The 20,150-nt window shown below is 38.1% G+C and overlaps 1 protein-coding gene across 1 annotated transcript in view; it reads right to left on the bottom strand.

Moving 5' to 3' along the window:
* The window catches only part of LOC126272412 (beta-glucuronidase-like), a 136,106-nt gene that overhangs the window by 14,582 nt on the left and 101,374 nt on the right, over positions 1 to 20,150 (bottom strand). Inside the window, exons 10-11 of the mRNA XM_049975250.1 lie at positions 16,276 to 16,360; positions 14,237 to 14,413 (exon numbers count right to left, since the gene is read on the bottom strand). Coding sequence (XP_049831207.1) covers positions 14,237 to 14,413; positions 16,276 to 16,360 — 262 coding nt within the window. The remainder of the gene's footprint in view (positions 1 to 14,236; positions 14,414 to 16,275; positions 16,361 to 20,150) is intronic.

Raw genomic sequence — 20,150 nt, forward strand, 5'->3', positions numbered from 1 at the left:
TCCAGAAACAGCAAGCGTGTGAGACCCAACTCACTTTATTTGTTCATGAGACCCAGAAAATATTAGATATAGGCTCCCATGTAGATGCCATTTTCCTTGACTTCCGGAAGGCGTTCAATACAGTTCTGCACTGTCGCCTGATAAACAAACTAAGAGCCTACAGAATATCAGACAAGCTGTGTGGTTGGATTGAAGAGTTTTTAGCAAACAGAACACAGCATGTTGTTCTCAATGCAGAGACATCAACAGACGTTAAAGTAACTTCTGGTGTGCCACAGAGGCGTGTTATGGGACCATAGCTTTTCACAATATATATAAATGACCTAATAGATTGTGTCAGAAGTTCCAATCGGCTTTTTGTGGATGATGCTGTAGTATACAGAGAAGTTGTAGCATTAGAAAATTGCAGCGAAATGCAGGAAGATTTGCAGTGGGTAGGCACTTGGTGCAGGGAGTGGCAACTGACCCTTAACATAGACAAAAGTAATGTATTGCAAATACATAGAAAGAAGGATCCTTTATTGTATGATTATATAAAATTAATTGTTGGTAAGGCGGGTGCCAGGTTGAAATTCATTGGGAGAGTCCTTAGAAAATGTAGTCCATCAACAAAGGAGGTGGCCTACAAAACACTCGTTTGACCTATACTTGAGTATTGCTCATCAGTTTGGGATCCGTACCAGATCTGGTTGACAGAGGAGATAGAGAAGATCCAGGGTTATTTGGTAAGCGTGATAGCGTTACAGAAATGTTTAGCAAACTCAAGTGGCAGACTCTGCAAAAGAGGTGCTCTGCATCACAGTGTAGCTTGCTGTCCAGGTTTTGAGAGGGTGTGTTTCTGGACGAGGTATCGAATATATTGCTTCCCCCTACTTATACCTCCCGAGGAGATCACAAATGTAAAATTAGGGAGATTAGAACGTGCACGGTGGCTTTCAGACCGTCGTTCTTCCCGCGAACCATACGCGACTGGAACAGGAAAGGGAGGCAATGACAGTGGCACGTAAAGTGCCCTCTGCCACACACCGTTGGGTGGCTTGCAGAGTATAAATGTAGATGTAAATGTAGATCTCCCGTGTGCTCATTGGCTGCAGTTAGCTGTGACCCTTGCAGTGTTGGAATATGTGGACACTCTCATTCAAGGTGGTTCACAGATCACCATCTAAGAACTCTCTGCACATCTTGACATCTCTGCTGCCAGTGCTGACACACTCATTCAATAGTTGGAGTACTCAAAGGTGTACACCCTCTGGGTTCTTTGACACCTAACAAAAGATCATAAAGTGCAACAAATTTCTTGCTTCAGTTTTTTTTTAAAAATCATCACAGGTGATGAAATATAGCTTCATCACTTTGAATGAGAAAAAAATAGCAATCATGGGGTGGTACCACACCACCTCTCCTCCGAAGAAAAAGTTCAAAGCCACAGCCTCAGCCAGTAAAGGCATGGCAATGACTGATATCCTCCCTCATGGTGCAGTGATCAACTCTGAAGCATATTCTGCTACCCTCAGGAAATCCAAGAATGAACTTCAGTATTTTCATCACCCCAAAAATGCAAATGAACTTCTCCTTCTTGATGACAACACAATACCTCACACAAGTCTGCTCACCTGAGAGGAGCTCAAGTAACTTCATTGGACTGTTCTGCCTCATCCACTCTACAGTCTAGGTCTCACACTTTCTGACTTCCATTTGTTTGGCACAATGAAGGGTGCACTCCATGGAAAGCAGTACATGGGTGATGGGGCATTTGCTGATGCAGCTAGGTGTTTGTTCCAGTGTTGATAAGAGAGTGGTAGCATACGGGCATTCAGGCCTCTCACTAAGGTGGCATAAGGCCATCACAATAGATGGAGACTGTGTTGAAAAATAGGGTTTTGTAGTCAAAAGAGTGGCGAATAAAATAGTGCATTTGAATCCTGAATAAAACAAGCCAACTTCAGAAAAAAAGTTTCATTACTTATTGAACACCACTCGTAACTTGTTGAGTTTCAGTGTTCTTTCAGTTTTGTAGCAGTGCTGTCTGGCTCTGGTTGTGTTTTCCATTATAATGATTATAGTTCCTCTGCCAGAATGTTAAAAATTGTAAATCACTGCCATTGGGCTTAAGAAGTGTTTTATACATGTGTATTATCCATGTATGTGTACACTATATTATGCATTATTCTAATTGTGTTTTGGTGTTGGCACTAATTACAGCCTACGCTAGGGTTCTTAGTTGTCAATAATTGTTTCAATTGATATTATGAGACTTTCATAAATATTTATTCTGATATCTGAAAGTCTCTTGTTTTTGTAAACTTGTGTGTAATCTGGAGTTGTCTGTTTTCATATTTTTATTATTGTGTATACCTTATACATTTCCATGTTTTAGGGGAGTTTTTCAGATGTTTCAATTACCAGTTATGACTAGTTTAATGCCCTGCGAAAAAGCTGCCAATTTACATCATCTTAACAGGTAGTATGTATATCAAGGCTTGGTAACAGAAACCACCTCCTTTTTGTAAGTTGTGTACCATAACCCTTGTTATTATAAATTTTTTTAGTGCTGGTGGAGCATGTATTTAATTCTTATATACTTGTATTAAGCTTAATGGTGATGAATGTGTGTGGATTCAATTGGTTTTTGTGTTGAGAACAACAATGGTCTCAAAATAAAATAATTTGGTGTTTTTTGGAGGCTAAACAGGTTTCAGTAGTACTTTTCCACCATTCTCTCCTCACACTCTACCTAATTGCATAGTTAAGTTTACCATACAAACTCTTACCTACATTCTTTACTATTTCTGTATGATTGTTGAAGGAAAGTTCTTGTAGAATGTAAATGAAGGGCTTATTTCAATAGGGTTCAATAGGGTTTTGTAGTCAAAAGAGTGGCGAATAAAATAGTGCATTTGAATCCTGAATAAAACAAGCCAACTTCAGAAAAAAAGTTTCATTACTTATTGAACACCACTCGTAACTTGTTGAGTTTCAGTGTTCTTTCAGTTTTGTAGCAGTGCTGTCTGGCTCTGGTTGTGTTTTCCATTATAATGATTATAGTTCCTCTGCCAGAATGTTAAAAATTGTAAATCACTGCCATTGGGCTTAAGAAGTGTTTTATACATGTGTATTATCCATGTATGTGTACACTATATTATGCATTATTCTAATTGTGTTTTGGTGTTGGCACTAATTACAGCCTACGCTAGGGTTCTTAGTTGTCAATAATTGTTTCAATTGATATTATGAGACTTTCATAAATATTTATTCTGATATCTGAAAGTCTCTTGTTTTTGTAAACTTGTGTGTAATCTGGAGTTGTCTGTTTTCATATTTTTATTATTGTGTATACCTTATACATTTCCATGTTTTAGGGGAGTTTTTCAGATGTTTCAATTACCAGTTATGACTAGTTTAATGCCCTGGGAAAAAGCTGCCAATTTACATCATCTTAACAGGTAGTATGTATATCAAGGCTTGGTAACAGAAACCACCTCCTTTTTGTAAGTTGTGTACCATAACCCTTGTTATTATAAATTTTTTTAGTGCTGGTGGAGCATGTATTTAATTCTTATATACTTGTATTAAGCTTAATGGTGATGAATGTGTGTGGATTCAATTGGTTTTTGTGTTGAGAACAACAATGGTCTCAAAATAAAATAATTTGGTGTTTTTTGGAGGCTAAACAGGTTTCAGTAGTACTTTTCCACCATTCTCTCCTCACACTCTACCTAATTGCATAGTTAAGTTTACCATACAAACTCTTACCTACATTCTTTACTATTTCTGTATGATTGTTGAAGGAAAGTTCTTGTAGAATGTAAATGAAGGGCTTATTTCAATAGGGTTCAATAGGGTTTTGTAGTCAAAAGAGTGGCGAATAAAATAGTGCATTTGAATCCTGAATAAAACAAGCCAACTTCAGAAAAAAAGTTTCATTACTTATTGAACACCACTCGTAACTTGTTGAGTTTCAGTGTTCTTTCAGTTTTGTAGCAGTGCTGTCTGGCTCTGGTTGTGTTTTCCATTATAATGATTATAGTTCCTCTGCCAGAATGTTAAAAATTGTAAATCACTGCCATTGGGCTTAAGAAGTGTTTTATACATGTGTATTATCCATGTATGTGTACACTATATTATGCATTATTCTAATTGTGTTTTGGTGTTGGCACTAATTACAGCCTACGCTAGGGTTCTTAGTTGTCAATAATTGTTTCAATTGATATTATGAGACTTTCATAAATATTTATTCTGATATCTGAAAGTCTCTTGTTTTTGTAAACTTGTGTGTAATCTGGAGTTGTCTGTTTTCATATTTTTATTATTGTGTATACCTTATACATTTCCATGTTTTAGGGGAGTTTTTCAGATGTTTCAATTACCAGTTATGACTAGTTTAATGCCCTGGGAAAAAGCTGCCAATTTACATCATCTTAACAGGTAGTATGTATATCAAGGCTTGGTAACAGAAACCACCTCCTTTTTGTAAGTTGTGTACCATAACCCTTGTTATTATAAATTTTTTTAGTGCTGGTGGAGCATGTATTTAATTCTTATATACTTGTATTAAGCTTAATGGTGATGAATGTGTGTGGATTCAATTGGTTTTTGTGTTGAGAACAACAATGGTCTCAAAATAAAATAATTTGGTGTTTTTTGGAGGCTAAACAGGTTTCAGTAGTACTTTTCCACCATTCTCTCCTCACACTCTACCTAATTGCATAGTTAAGTTTACCATACAAACTCTTACCTACATTCTTTACTATTTCTGTATGATTGTTGAAGGAAAGTTCTTGTAGAATGTAAATGAAGGGCTTATTTCAATAGTGGAACAAATCCACTTTAAAAAAAAAAAAATAGAGTTACGCTCATGTACATACTCACACAAGTGGTTTGTAATTTATTTGCATAGTGGGACAGCTCCAGCTTCATCCTGCTGTCAACAGAGTGCACCTCAATGCTGACCCATTAGAGAAAGCAAGTAGGAATTTATTTCAGTAGTGGTACAAGATCCGTGTGCTTTTGTGCATTGCAGTGTTTGCTATTTCTTGTGAAGATGATGGATTCCGTACCATTATCAAGTGACAGTGATACAATTGATGATCCACTTTTTCAAATGGTTTCAGGTAAAAAGAATTACTTATTTTTATCCCAGCACTATAGTCATTTTGTTCCAAAAAAGGAATATTTGAGAATGAAGGTTATGTTGACAGTAACAATAGAAAATGAGGGTGTCCATCTTAATGTATTTCACATATGCATGTGTTTTCAATCATGTGGTGCTGCTTAAACCATAACTTGTGTTACTTTCTCTCTAGATACCAGTACAGATGATGATGAAACATCCAATGAAAGTGCAAAAAATGATGAAGCAGGAGACATTGTTACTGATGCCTGTGTGAACGGTGCAGCCGCAAATATGCAGGGAAACAGGAAGCGTACTCAAAGCAAGAAGGGTGCAAGGAAAACAGACACATATGAAAAGCATATTTGAAAGAAAAAATGGAACACTGGAGAGTTACACATCACAGTAACTGGTAAAATAATTCCTCCAAAAACATTTCACAATGTGGACTATGGGTGTGCACATAAATGTCTCAATAAAATTTCAGAGGATGAGAGGAAGACATTATTTGATTTTTTGACAATTTCTGGACAATGGGTGATATTATTTGCCAAACTAGTTATCTGAATTGTTTATGCACATATCATTCAGTTAACTGCCGATGGCCAAGATATGGCTCTGGTTCTCAGAAAAACTGAATATAGATTACATGTGAACAGAAACTGTGCAATAGTATGCAAAAAGTTTCTTGAATACTTTTGACATTTCTAATAGACAACTCTCTAACTTTTTAACAAAAAGTAAGGAAGAAGGTTCACCTCACCTTGATGGAAGGGGTAAACATCAGAACAAATTATCTGCACCAGAAGGTCTTATAAATGATGTAAAGGAAACTTGCCAGTTTCTGAGAGCCATTATGCAAGGAAGGATAATCCCCACAAAATGTTTTTAAATCTTGAGGTATGTGTCGCCAAAATGTAAGATTTGTAGAAATATAAATGCATGTCTCAGAATAAAGAAATTGTGGGGGAGAACATCTATCAAAAAATCTTCAACAAAGACTTCAACCTGTCATTTTGACCACCACAGAAACACACTTGCTCTTTTTGTGACAAATTGAGCTTTGGAATCGACACTTCTACCAATGCAGAATAAAAAAGAAAGCCTAACTGAAAAGGAACTTCCCCTTAGGAGGGCTGAAGCTGAAAGAACAGCAATGGCTACAGACAGATCATGTAGTAAAGAGGCAGATCCCCAGATGTTCGTGTTTACCTTTGACCTGCAAAAAGCACTTGCATTTTCTAAACTGACAACCTTGATATTGTTCTACAAAAGAAACATGTACGTGTATAATTTTGAATGCCACAATTTAGCTGATGGCAAAATCCAAATGTATATTCAGGATGAAGCATCTGGATCAAGGGGTTGACAAGAAATTGGTACCTGTTTATTCAAACATATTGAAAAGTATGTCACTTCTCAAAAATAGGTAGTTGCATACAGTGACATGTGTGGTGGAAGAAACAGGAACATAAACATTGCTCTAACACTAATGAAAGTCACACAATCTCCTCAATTTCATGTCAACATTATTTATTTAAAGTTCCTGCTCCCAGGTCACTCATACCTGCCAAATGACAGGTATTTTGCCAAGATAGAAAACCAATTAAATAACAAAGAGTTTATGTTTTCCCCAGATGATATTTTTGAAACAATTAGGAAAACTGGCAGAAAAAGTATATTTCTGTGCACAGAAATGAAGCATTCAGACTTTTTAACACTGAAACAGTTACAAAATACTGTGGTAAGAAGGAATCAAAATGAGGAGTATGTTCTATGTAATTAGTTGAAAATGAATTGGATGCATTTTGATAGGCAGAAGGAAACACTGAATGATGACATTGAATTCCACATCCTGCACTTTGCTTCCAAACATGGTAGAGGGAGACCACACGAATGTGGTACTATTGCAGTTTCACAACTTTACCCATACATGAGAAAAGTGCTGAAAAAGAAAAAGCAGGATATGCTTGATTTGCTCCCTTATATTCCAGCTACCAAACATAGTTATTTCCTTACTCTACAAACAAAAGACAGTGGTCTGGAGCATGAAGAAGAAGAAGAAGAAGATGATGATGATGAAGAATGTAATCCTTATTTTTACAGAAACCAATTGACCTGAAACATATCTGACAGTGTAGTTCAATTATACATGTGAATTTAATAAGAAGGTGTACATCAAAACTGTAATAAAAATTATTTGCAATAAAAGAATTAATAAATTTATATACAATGTTCAATTTATTTTATTTCAATAGTGGTGCAGCTCCATACCTCCACTTTTCTGCCTATAATGCTGCTGAAATTAATGATCCAAACAAATAGAAAGAAAGGTTCATCTCTAGCAACAAGCCATATACTTGATTATTTCTGGTATCTCAACTGCAGATTTTTCAGCATTCATCTAACTTCAGGAGTCTGTATCTCAAAATGAACAAAATTGGACTTCTACAACGATTGATATAAGCCCTTCAAATAATTTAGGATTAAATGAGACCACTCACCAAAAAGTAGAAGTGTTGAGTTATTGATAGGCACACACCAAAGAAGGAAAACTTGCTAGCTTTTGGAGTTAGTGGGTAGAGTGACAGTGCCAAAGGTATTTTGTGGTAGGTGGCTAGTTGCAGTGGGGATAGTATCAGGTGGGGACATTAGAGGGAGAGGGAGACAGTAGGTGGGGAGAAGGCCTGGGGTTGGGTGTCAAGTGGCTTGGAGGGAGGTCAGTTTGGTTTCTAGGAATGCTGGAGGGAGGGGTGGCAGGTGTAGTTGTAATGGCTGGTGAGGAGCAGCATAAACTGAAGGTGACATCAGGATGAAAAACTGGAGTGGCAAGACAGATGAAGGGGAAACTTTTGGGTGGCAGGTGTAAGGACCTCAGGTTGCATCCTACAACCAACAATTTCCCCTTCCTACATCCTGTCAGCCCCAGGGTGAAAGAAAAACAAGAGTCAGGATAACTTTGTGCAAAAGTTATGTTTTTTTTCATGACAACACATATTCACACATGGCTAACTGCACACGAGAGGTCCTATGGTGTTTTGGATGGGAGGTGTTTGATCATCAATCATACAGCCCACATTTGGTGCTGAGTGACTACCACTTCTCCCCAGCAATGAAGACATGGCTTGCTAAACAATTCTTTGATACTGCTGTCAAACTACGTGCCAGTATAAACTAGTGGCTGCATTTGCAGGGGGCAGATTTCTATAGAGACTTGTGCCGTGACATAAATGCCTCAATGTGAATGTCCATTATCTAGAACAATATCTTCTTTTCTGGGGTATTCCATCCAATTTTTGTTATATGGAACAAATTAGTAGAATGTCTTTTGCATTTGACATGAGAAAGGTCAATAAAATACACAGATATCAGTAAAATAAACACATACTATGAACAACATTTATGACTGCAGTGGTACATGAAATTATACATGAAAATATTACTTACATGTCAGCTGTCCTACAAAAGCATGCCATGTGAAAATATCACCAAAGAAATCCAGCTGTTTGTAGTTAACATGCAAATGTAAGCAATTTGGTACTCATTTTATATATTTGTTGGTGTGTAGAGAAGCAAGAGACAGTAGTATAAATTTGAGAAAACTGCTGGTCTCAAAGATTTTCATGCAAAGTTCAAACAATAGCATTTGAAGAAAATATCAGTGAAGTTATATCAGTAGTGAGTATTTACAGAAATCAAGTAAGTGGGAAACATCATGCGCAATGAGCTGAATACAGATATTGCCAGTGTCCTCAGTAGGCACTACAGAAAAGAGTCATAATAAACATTATTAAAACTGTAAAAAATACGATTTATGAGGTTCATAAAATAGAAAGAAACTTCCACATGGGAAAAATATATTAAAAACAAAGATTCCAAGACTTACCAAGCGGGAAAGCGCCGGCAGACAGGCACATGAACAAAACACACAAACACACACACAGAATTACTAGCTTTCGCAACCAATGGTTGCTTCTTCAGGAAGGAGAGGGAAAGACGAAAGGATGTGGGTTTTAAGGGAGAGGGTAAGGAGTCATTCCAATCCCGGGAGCGGAAAGACTTCCCTCAGGGGAAAAAAAGGACAGGTGTACACTCGCACACACACACACACACACACACATATCCATCCGCACATACACAGACATAAGATACGTCTGCTTATGTCTGTGTATGTCCGGATGGATATGTGTGTGTGTGTGTGCGCGAGTGTACACCTGTCCTTTTTTTCCCCTAAGGGAAGTCTTTCCGCTCCCGGGATTGGAATGACTCCTTACCCTCTCCCTTAAAACCCACATCCTATCGTCTTTCCCTCTCCTTCCTGAAGAAGCAACCATTGGTTGTGAAAGCTAGTAATTCGATTGGAATGACTCCTTACCCTCTCCCTTAAAACCCACATCCTTTCATTTTTCCCTCTCCTTCCCTCTTTCCTGACGAAGCAACTGCCAGTTGCGAAAGCTCGTAATTCTGTGTGTGTGTTTGTGTGTTTTGTTCATGTGCCTGTCTGCCGGCGCTTTCCCGCTTGGTAAGTCTTGGAATCTTTGTTTTCAATATATTTTTCCCATGGGGAAGTTTCTTTCTATTTTATTTACATCATATATATATATATATATATATATATATATATATATATATATATATATATATATATATATATATAATAGAAAGAAACTTCCACATGGGAAAAATATATTAAAAACAAAGATTCCAAGACTTACCAAGCAGGAAGACAGGCACATGAACAAAACACACAAACACACACACAGAATTACTAGCTTTCGCAACCGATGGTTGCTTCTTCAGGAAGGAGAGGGAAAGATGAAAGGATGTGGGTTTTAAGGGAGAGGGTAAGGAGTCATTCCAATCCCGGGAGCGGAAAGACTTCCCTTAGGGGAAAAAAAGGACAGGTGTACACTCGCACACACACACACAGACACACACACACACATATCCATCCGCACATACACAGACACAAGCAGACATCCTTTCGTCTTTCCCTCTCCTTCCTGAAGAAGCAACCATCGGTTGCGAAAGCTAGTAATTCTGTGTGTGTGTTTGTGTGTTTTGTTCATGTGCCTGTCTGCCGGCGCTTTCCCGCTTGGTAAGTCTTGGAATCTTTGTTCTTGCAAGGCGTAATATAAAGGTGGTTGAAAAATCATCATTACAATACTTTTTCCCTAGAGGGTGGTACAGCATTCAACAGGATGTGTGTGAAATTGCAAGTCATTTCACCAAGCAGCTGACTATAGACTGCTGATTTGAATAAGGTTCAGTGAGTAAATTGGTAACAGAGCAAGGTGGGATTATTCCACTCTCTCCAATGCAAGAACTGATGCAAATATTTCTTTTCTTTTCTGATTTTTTAGTAGTAGTACATATATGATAGTTACTGTATGCAAAATAATAATTTCACTAAAACTTTATTATGCACAGGGAAGTTATCTGATACTGATGATACTGGTATGGTATATTTAGTTCTGATGCAAATATCTTATTTAAAGAAATATTCACAATTTATGGTATCTGCAGAATATGTGCATTTCAAAATTCCATAGCGTTAAAAATTATTTGTTTTAGGATTGAACTAGCATATCTGGAAGGGAGGAGGGCGTGGAAGTGGGAGGGATAGCAGGATATATGGATGGGTGAGAGAGAGAGGGCTGTTTGGCAGGGTGTGCAGAGATAAGATGGTAGTGGGACAAGGCTGCTAGGTACATCATCAGGATGGTGTAGGGAGGGAGAATGTGAGGATGTGAAGAGTGGACTAGAGAAGGGGAAAAGATCAGTTGGTGTGCTGGCAGAGAGAGGCACACAATGAAAGTGTGGGATTGTGAATTGGGAGGAAGTGGTAGGACAGAGACAGTACCAGCCATTGCTTCTACACCAAAATATCTCTTCCATACAACCTAGTCTCCTGGGGACAGCATATTTGCAATGATAAGAACTCCCTTGCACAGTATGCTGAGAGTCTCCCAAAGGCCTTCAAAAACAGACACTAACCCCCAGACCTAGTGCAAAAACAGATTTCCTATGCCATATCTCCACATACCACCATTTCTCTGACCACCCCCAAGAAAAGCTACCAAGGAGCACCCCATCTGTCATTCAATATCACCTCAGACTGGAACAACTGAACCACATCTTCCATCTGGGCTTTGATTGTCTATCATCATCCCCTGATATGAGGGACATTCTAACCAAGATCCTTGCTACCCCTTCTAAAGAAGTGTTCTGTCACCCACCCAACCTCAACAGCATCTTAGTCCATCTCAATACCACTTCTAATACATATCCCTGTGGAAGACCCAGGTGCAATCCCTACTCAGTCCATCCACCCAGCAATTACTGTACAAGTTCAGTGACAGGCTTACCTTATCCATCAGAGGCTGAGCAATCTATGAAAGTAGGCATGTCATATACCACCTTCCTGCAGTCACTGCACAACCTTTTATACTGATATGGCTACCAGCCAGCTGTCCACAACGATGAATGGCCACTGCCAAGAGCAAAGTGGACACGACTGTAGGGCAATATGCTGCTGAATATAAAATGCTCGATTTCACTGGTTGCTTCACAATCTGGGTCACTTGGAACCCCCTGTACTCTACGAGCTTCTCTGAACTGCATCCTTACAACACATTCTCTGCTCCCAAAATTATCCCGGCCACAACCTATGATAACTTTCTGTACCAACACCCTCCTCCCAACATTTTCTGCCCCCTCTGTCCTATCATCTCCTCCCTAATGTCCTCTCATATTCACTGTGCACCACTCTCTGCCAATGCATCCACTAGTTTTGTTTGTCTTCTTTCTCTGTTCCTTTCCTTTTCTCCTGACAACCTACCCTTCTCCCCCTCCCAACATTGTGCCTAGCAGCCTTTTCCTACTGTCATATAGTCCCTGTAAGCTCCACCAGACAGCCTTGTTCTATCCCCCTCCCCCCCTCCCCCATCTGTATCCTGCTATTCCTCTCCCTTCCCTGGCCCATTCTGGTTGGTGTTTTCATTCAACACAGGAGCTGCATTCTGATCATAACAGCCAGAGATAGTGGTCATGTAAACATGAGGTGTGCCTACTTATGTGCTCTGTGTGTTTTCTTCTCTGAGGAAGGCTTCAGCCAAAAGTATAGTATGTAATAGTCTTTTCATTGTGCCTCTCTGCAACAACACATCATCTGTATGGTGATTAACAATTTTTGTAATATTATTTATATCCCAGTCTGACCTTTCCAGTGTTTTATTTCAAAAGTTATTCATGCTAAAATTTTCATGTTCCAGAGTTTACAAACCTTAAAATGTAATTCTTTCCAAAATCTAACCAGTAACTTTGTTAATTATTACAAGTAGAAAATTTCATTCTCTCAAAACGTTTCATTGAACTTTGGCAATCCCCATGGATATTAAACAGCCATCCCATAAAACAATTATGATAACTTTGCCATATACAACTCTTCTTCAATACCTATTGTATCTCTGTTTCTTTTAATTTTCCTATATTTTATTTCAGTATCTAAAATGGAATAGCATAGTATTTTCTCAGTTTGTAATTTCTGTAATATGCACATCTAAAAATTGGTGTTCAATAGTAGTTGGAGGCTTGCATTTGTTATGCAAAATTGTGTAGTCAGTATCAAGTCATAGTTGGACAGCTTAAGTATACGGTTACTATGTACTAATCAGTCAGAGCCAAGCAGTGAACTTGTAAACAATCTTTGTTTCATCATGTAATTTTTAATGAGTTTGCACCTGCTAGCCAAGCAGTACTGTTGCTATTTTATCAATCAGTTACTGCTCAGCTGTTGGCATGTAAAGTTATTATGCTTCCACTTGAAAGATTCTTTTAAACCACTCATAGTTTGCATGAAGAACTAACCTATGAAATGTTAAAATAACTAATTACAGGCTGGCCATCACAGTAGTAAGCAGTATCAATAAATATGAAGAGATCAAAATGTACTGTCTGCAGTGTTGTGTACATTGTTTAGCAACTGTGCACTGTCTGATGTTGGAAGTTGGTATATAGATGAGCCTGAAATTGACAAGATTTTAAGGATTCAAAAGAATGTCCTGACTGCATTCTGCATTAAGAATTGCACATAAGAAAGCTCTCTGCAAGATGGGTCCTGTATTTACTCCCTGCTGATCAGAAATGAATTCACACAACAATTTATGGACAGTATTTAACACATACACCTATCTGTAAAAACAAAAGTAATGTTCTTCATCATTACATCACAATGGATAAAACACAGAGTCACCCACTATATAACAGAATGACAACAACGATGAAAACAGTGGACAGAAGCCATTTCTTCAGATGTGTGGGAGATGAAGACAGTGTCAACTGCAGAAAGGAAACTGGTATTTTGGTGTATAAAAGGAGTTCTGTTAACTGTTTGTCTTCAAAAAGGTAAATGAAAACATGGGTAGATTATTGTAACCTTCTAACAAATCTGGATATCAAAATTCAGGACAAATGACTTGGTCTGCAGAAGAAGAAATGTCATATTACATTAAGACAATCCATATACCAATAAAAATGACTTGGCAATGGGAAAATTCTGTGATTTGTACCGTATTCCCTGTTTTGGCTCTCTCAGGGTTATGTCTCCTCCTAAAATTCAAAGTTCTTCTTACTGATCAGGAAGACTAAGCAACAGTGATTTTAGTTGTAGATATGTATTTGGTAGTGTCTCTAAAGGGATGGAATAATGTCACTGCAACATAAAGTGGATAAGGTGTATCAGTGTTAAAAGAGATAATGTTAAAAATAGACAGGAAGTGAAATAAAAAAACTCTCATTTTCACCATCAGGCTGAGAAGTTTTCAGACCATCTGCCTAATATCTCTACTGCTTCCTGACTCCTACACTTATTTTGTGTGGGAAGATTGGATCTTTTCAGTGGTGAAGATTCAGAAACCAAAATAATACATATGCATCAGTGCACTGGTGACTGCTTGTATAGTACTAAATTTTGTGGCTGATGTTAATTTTCTTTTACTCTACATCATGTATACTACAATTAAAAATGAAAATCAGAATGATATCTAACACTTTATCTATATCTGATACTGTTCAGTCAATGCTGATCCAATAATTGGAAGCAATATTCGATTTAGATTTCCTTACCAAATGCAGCCCCTCCATGGTATCTGCTCCATATTCAGTTATTATTATGGGCTTGTTATACTTTGTCCTCCAGTTGCCAATTTCCATCACTAATTGTGGCAGAATGGTCTCTGTAAGTCCCCCATTCTCATACCACCCAAGGTAACGGTTAACTCCAATGATGTCCAAAAACTGACTCTGCAAAATTCAGACGCCAGTATTATTTCCACTGTCAGAAAGTAATAAACACAATGAAGTGATTAAAATCAGAATGGTGTTAAACAAGCAAATCAGTAAATTTAAATGAACCATATCTGCTGGTTTCCTTGAAGAGATATCTGGCATATAAAAAGTATTTTGATATACATTTTGTATGGTATATTTCAGTTGTAGTTGTTTTTATAATTAGGTGATCTCATAAATAAATCACATTTCAGGAAAGGTCAGTGCAATACTAGAAGACTACATTGTTGCTGTGTTTTAACTCATGCCTCTTACTGAATCATAAAATTTTTCCATTTTAACGTTATTTATGGTATAAGTACATAATGTCTTCCTGTAACACTACAAAATCATAAAAACAGTACTCACATAAAGGTGTAGTAAAAATTTTAGAGCTTATGTTACACTTGCCTATGAGTGATACAAATATAGAATTTCAGATTTAGACTAATGCAAATTTCCTTAATCCAAAAATGAATATATTTTAATGCCACTCAAGGGTGTGATACGAAAATCTTCATATCAAGCAAGAAATCATATCAAGCAGTTTGATGTGCTTTGTAACTATTACCAACCGAATTTATTTGTTTTATCAAATATCACCATTCACTATCCACTGAAAGATACATTTAGGTCTATTGCTGACTGACACTATTCTGTATTTTTGGAGTCAAGTACATCCATTTTTGCAGCATATGTCATTAAAATTGGAGTCAAGACACTTAATCCACATGGTGTTATAATGTATACCACTCATATGTTATGGTATTCCACAAGAATGTGTAGAATCAGTATGGACTCCTAGCATGTGGTATCACACAAACCAAAGATGAGCAAGACTCACCCAATAATGTAATCTTATGTTTACTCATACACCACTGACTATATTCTGGTATAGATTGCATTTATAGACACTAACAGTACAGGAACAATGTCTAGCATGTACAGTACAAATCCAACCATAAACATGACTATGTGTACTATCAACAGGCACAAATGCAATGAACTGTAGATAGTTGCAACAGTAACTTCTGCCTCAGGATTTTTAGTTACTAACAACATTCCTTCCTTCAATGTACTACTAGAATTAAATTCAAATAAATGCAATGCCAAACCTCAAGCTACTGGATGTATAAAACTAATTCCCTGCTCAGGAGGTACTTGCCTATTAGCTGAACTGGTCACCAATTAGAAATACATAATTTACCATCATTTGGCAACTAGTTGATTGTTCTGTAATTCTAATTGTGAATGAAATGGGCATTTTGTTGGAGATACCTGGTAAACAATACCTCAACTACCCATGAGATGTCTTTTAATTGAAGCCCTCACTTCACCTTCACAAAAGTTTGATTTGTAACAGCACTTTAGTTGCCACAGTACAAAACTGTAGTTGATTACTTGTACCATCATCAGCCAGTTTAAGTATCTGCTTCAATCTGTCCCAGTGATTTTCTTCATAAGTTTGTAATTTTTTGTCTTGTATTATGTCTCTCAGAGTTTCCATTTACTTTATAGGTACTCTACTGGACCATAATTCTGTATAACCATGTTTTTAGTCTGTGTCAAAATTTCAGCACAAAAATTTGATGACATGTTTCACCCTCCTTGAATATAAGAGATCATTTGATTCTTCAATAATGTCTACATGAATATCAGAACACCATATTAACATTCTATCAGTGTACAACTTATGTACTGACATTACAGATGCACTGCAATTAATTTTCTCTGTTAATGAAGCACATGCAATGAAAAGCTGGAACTTTTTTTTGAAATTCAAGTGATCTCTAGGAACTGGACACCAGCAAGGTAGTTATGCTATTATTTAAACTTACAGAACGATCATTCTCCCAGTTTTGCTGCTGAGCAATGGTAGTTGGACGAGTTGTATCAAGACTTTTTACATGGCTGATAATTTCCCTGTAACACACATGTAACAATCTTAGTCTAATATATCAGTGCAAACTATCACATAACATGAAAAAAATTTTAATATACAAACAGCACAGAACTGTTTGCAGTAATTGGACCAGAAGTGACAAATATGCATGAAGAAATATTGTGGTATGTAGGAAATAAGGAGTTTTTTGTGAGATAATTGTTCTTGACACTTTTACTAAAGTGTCACATACAGATTTTACTTTATTGCCATTGTGCACACTCAGAGGATGGAAATTAGATTGCAGCCTGCCATTTAACTTCAATTTTTAAATTGGCCATAATGTGATGATAATATGAAACAAGTTGTTTCAAAACGTCACAAGGATTAACTGATGAAGAAAATCTTGTCCAGTGAATTCCTTTGATAGATCAAAATTTATCAGAAATTAATTGAATGAAAAGAGAGAGGAAAATTATTAAGAAAGCAGAAACAAGTCAGCATGGAGAAATGGTTCAAGCAGCAACAAGAAATGATGTGCAAGTAATTAAAATGGAACAAAATAATGATATGAAACTGGAAAGTCCTAGATAAATACAGATAATGCAAGGATAGCACTGCCTGTCTGTGAAGATCTTAATGAGACCTTCAGTATATGGCATAAGAGAATGCTTGTCATTGCTGATGTGCCATCCACAGGTGGCCATACTGTATGTCAGGGATGGCAACTATCAAAATGAAGGTACCATTCATGGCTGGTGGGCAACTGAAGAGGTGGAAGTTCAGTATGCAGGAGGGTAGCATGCTTTGTTAAATAGGAACAGGTGAAGCAGTTAGGAGAGAATGTGTTGAGTTATGGACAAATAATGATAGTCACTTACCTCTTTGTCAAGATCATGAAGATATCAATGAACTTGAACCAGAGCAAGGGTTTAGGTTTTCAGGTGCCAAGGAAAGTTTTCTCTAGATGAGCCATGAACAAGTTGGCATATGAGCATGCAATGATGGTTCTCTTGGCCATGCTACAAGTTTGTTTTCATATCTTGCCCTAAAAGGAGAAGTAGTTACAGTTTAGGGTATAATTAACAAAATATAGAAGGAGTGAGGTGTTGGTTTTTGGAATTGAGAGGGTGTTGTGAGACATAGTATTTCACAATGGTAAGACAATGTGTGTGATGGATAATGGTGTAAAGGAAAGTATCATCAACAGTTGTTGAATAGGAGTCCAAGACATAATGGTGTGGGAATGACTAAGGTGTGGTGAAGAAAATGGTTTGTCTTTCATATGGGACCTAGGCCTTGGGCAATGAGCTGGAGGTATTGTAATTACCAAATATTATTGGTGTCAAAATATAAATGTGGTAGAAAAAGAACTACTAACCACTGAAAGTAGTTGCTGTTATTGAGGTAGCTTCATTGCACACAGCAACTATACAGCCTTCTCACAGGGCCAAATAGGTTTTCTCAAAGAACAGCAGAAATTATGGTAACACAGATTAGCAACAGTTACAACAATTTATTAATGGAAATATTACACTGCTTTGCTTTAGTCTGTAGATGGAGTGTGGCAAAAGTTCACTTCCACTGATCTGACTATAGCTCTGCTCTAATTCTGAATTCAGTGTAAGATAACTACAATCCGATGTAGAATATCCAGATTGGCTCTTCCTGGCTGTGACTATCAACATAGTTCTAATACAGTCTTGAGGTATTGTTGACTATGTTAACACTCGGTGGACACTGATCAATTGGAGCCGTGTGTCTGCTTATATCTTTGTGTGATAGATTAATGTCCATGTGGGAAATTGCTGAGTGACTTATGGCAGGAACATAACATAGTCCATGTTGTGTGCATCCACTATGGTGTCTGATCAGCACAGGATCATATCAGTTTTACAGATGTGTTATGGTTACATTCTATTTAATTACATAAATAGTATGAGGGCATGCTGAAAAGTAATGGCTCTCAATTTTTTATGTGAAAACTCTTATACATTTTAAAATCAAATAAATGTTATAAATATTCTACATCTTTATTCTTCATGTCTACATATTTATTTGTCAACATAGTCACCTTGTGATGAACACATTTCTGCCAACAAGAGACTAGCTTGTTGATTCCATCACTTTCGAATGTTTGACTTTGTTGAAGGAAGCACAACCTCATTTCTGCTTGTATCACTTCATCACAATCAAAGTGAGTCCTTCAAAGTGTCCTTTAAGTTTCAGAAATAAATGAAAATTGGATGGGGGCAAATTGGGTCTCTAAGGAGGATGATCAAGGAAGCTGTGGGATTTCTGTTGGGTTGTAGCCCAAGGAAAACACTCACTTCTGTAAGACATGGAATAATTCATTGCAGATGTCCACAGCACAGCCCACACCCCCCACCCCCCACCCTCCACATCTCCCACTCCCGCAGTGTGATGCATGGTTTGAGCACAGTGGAAGGGGGGACACATCTGGCAATGGAGACAGTGAGAGTGATGACAGTGATGTGATGGGGATGGTGATCTCTGGAGGTTGTTGCTACAGGGACCACGCTGGAAGGTCAACATGGTACTCCTGTAGGTGGTGTGGGTGGAAGAGGCGTTGGCCCATACATGAAGATGGAGCAGTGGCAGGAGGGACTGTGTGCCCCATGTGGTTGGCTGACAGCATTCAAACTGCAGCCCTCCCTAGGGGAGTTACTGTAGCTCAGAGGAGCATGTGGTCAACCCCACATAGGAGCGGGCAGGAGCAGGCAATAGATTGATGAACCGGGTCCCCGGTCAGGTGGGGTGAGTTGTCTTGCAACAGGATGAAGATGTGATTGTCGTTGATGAGGATTGTGATTTCCTCCACACATTTGGGTGGGACTTCAGTTTGCAGAACCACTAGAGGGGGTAGGGAGGAGGAGGTAGAGAGAAAGGGCAAGAACCCGAGGAATGGTGTTGACTTTGATGCAGATGCATGTTCACGTGAAGGCTGTGGCAGCAACTCTGAGAGGCCATAGCTTCAGCATGAGTCCTCACTGTTGGGAGGGTGCATAATGTCGTTGGGAATGAAAGATGCTGGGTCAAGTTGTCCTGGTTTCACACAGTGGAGAGAAACAGTGAGAGGTGAAACTTTAACCCAGATGTTCATTGTGTTAGTGGTGTGGTTTATGACCTCTTATGGGCCTGCGCAACTCTGGTGTAGACCCTGACAAAAACGCAGGAACTGTGTCTAATAAATTAGATTAACAAGCAGAGATTCAAAAACCTAACTAGCAAAGCACTCAGGTGAAACTAAATTATTCGCCCCTGATTAGGAACTTGTAATGTGTCACAAAATCAATTTACTTTCCAACGCAAACGAAAATGCGAGAACTGTTGGTATTAGAAACATGCAGAAACTCAAGAAACTAAGCTATTAAGGCACACAGGTGACATTATAAAATTCGCTCCTGGTCAGGAACACGTAAAAGTCACAAAATCGGTTACCTCCCCGTTCCTGCTTGTGTTCTGGCTTGCTACTGCTGCCTGACTGCTAAAACTTCACGGTTGAAGGCTAAGAATTTTTGTTGGGCACGTGAAAGTTTCTTTGAAAAGAACTGAATTGATGTTACCATGTTGTTTTGGCGTTTTTGTAGGACCGCACCTACCACAGAGTCACTGGCATCTGTGGTGATGAAAAGTTCAAAATTCGAGATTGGAAGAGGAGTGTGATGGCTCATGATCGAGCCTTGCAGGTCCTGGAAGGCTGTGCGCATTGGTTCTGTCCGCAGAACGAGGCGCATCCTTGAAGTTTGCTTGCTGATGAGGGTGCTAGTGAGGGTGACCTGCTTGTCGGCTGCTGCAGGTAAATGATGA

This window comes from Schistocerca gregaria, chromosome 1 (genome assembly GCF_023897955.1).
Source record: "Schistocerca gregaria isolate iqSchGreg1 chromosome 1, iqSchGreg1.2, whole genome shotgun sequence".
Classification (NCBI taxonomy): Eukaryota; Metazoa; Arthropoda; class Insecta; order Orthoptera; family Acrididae; genus Schistocerca; species Schistocerca gregaria.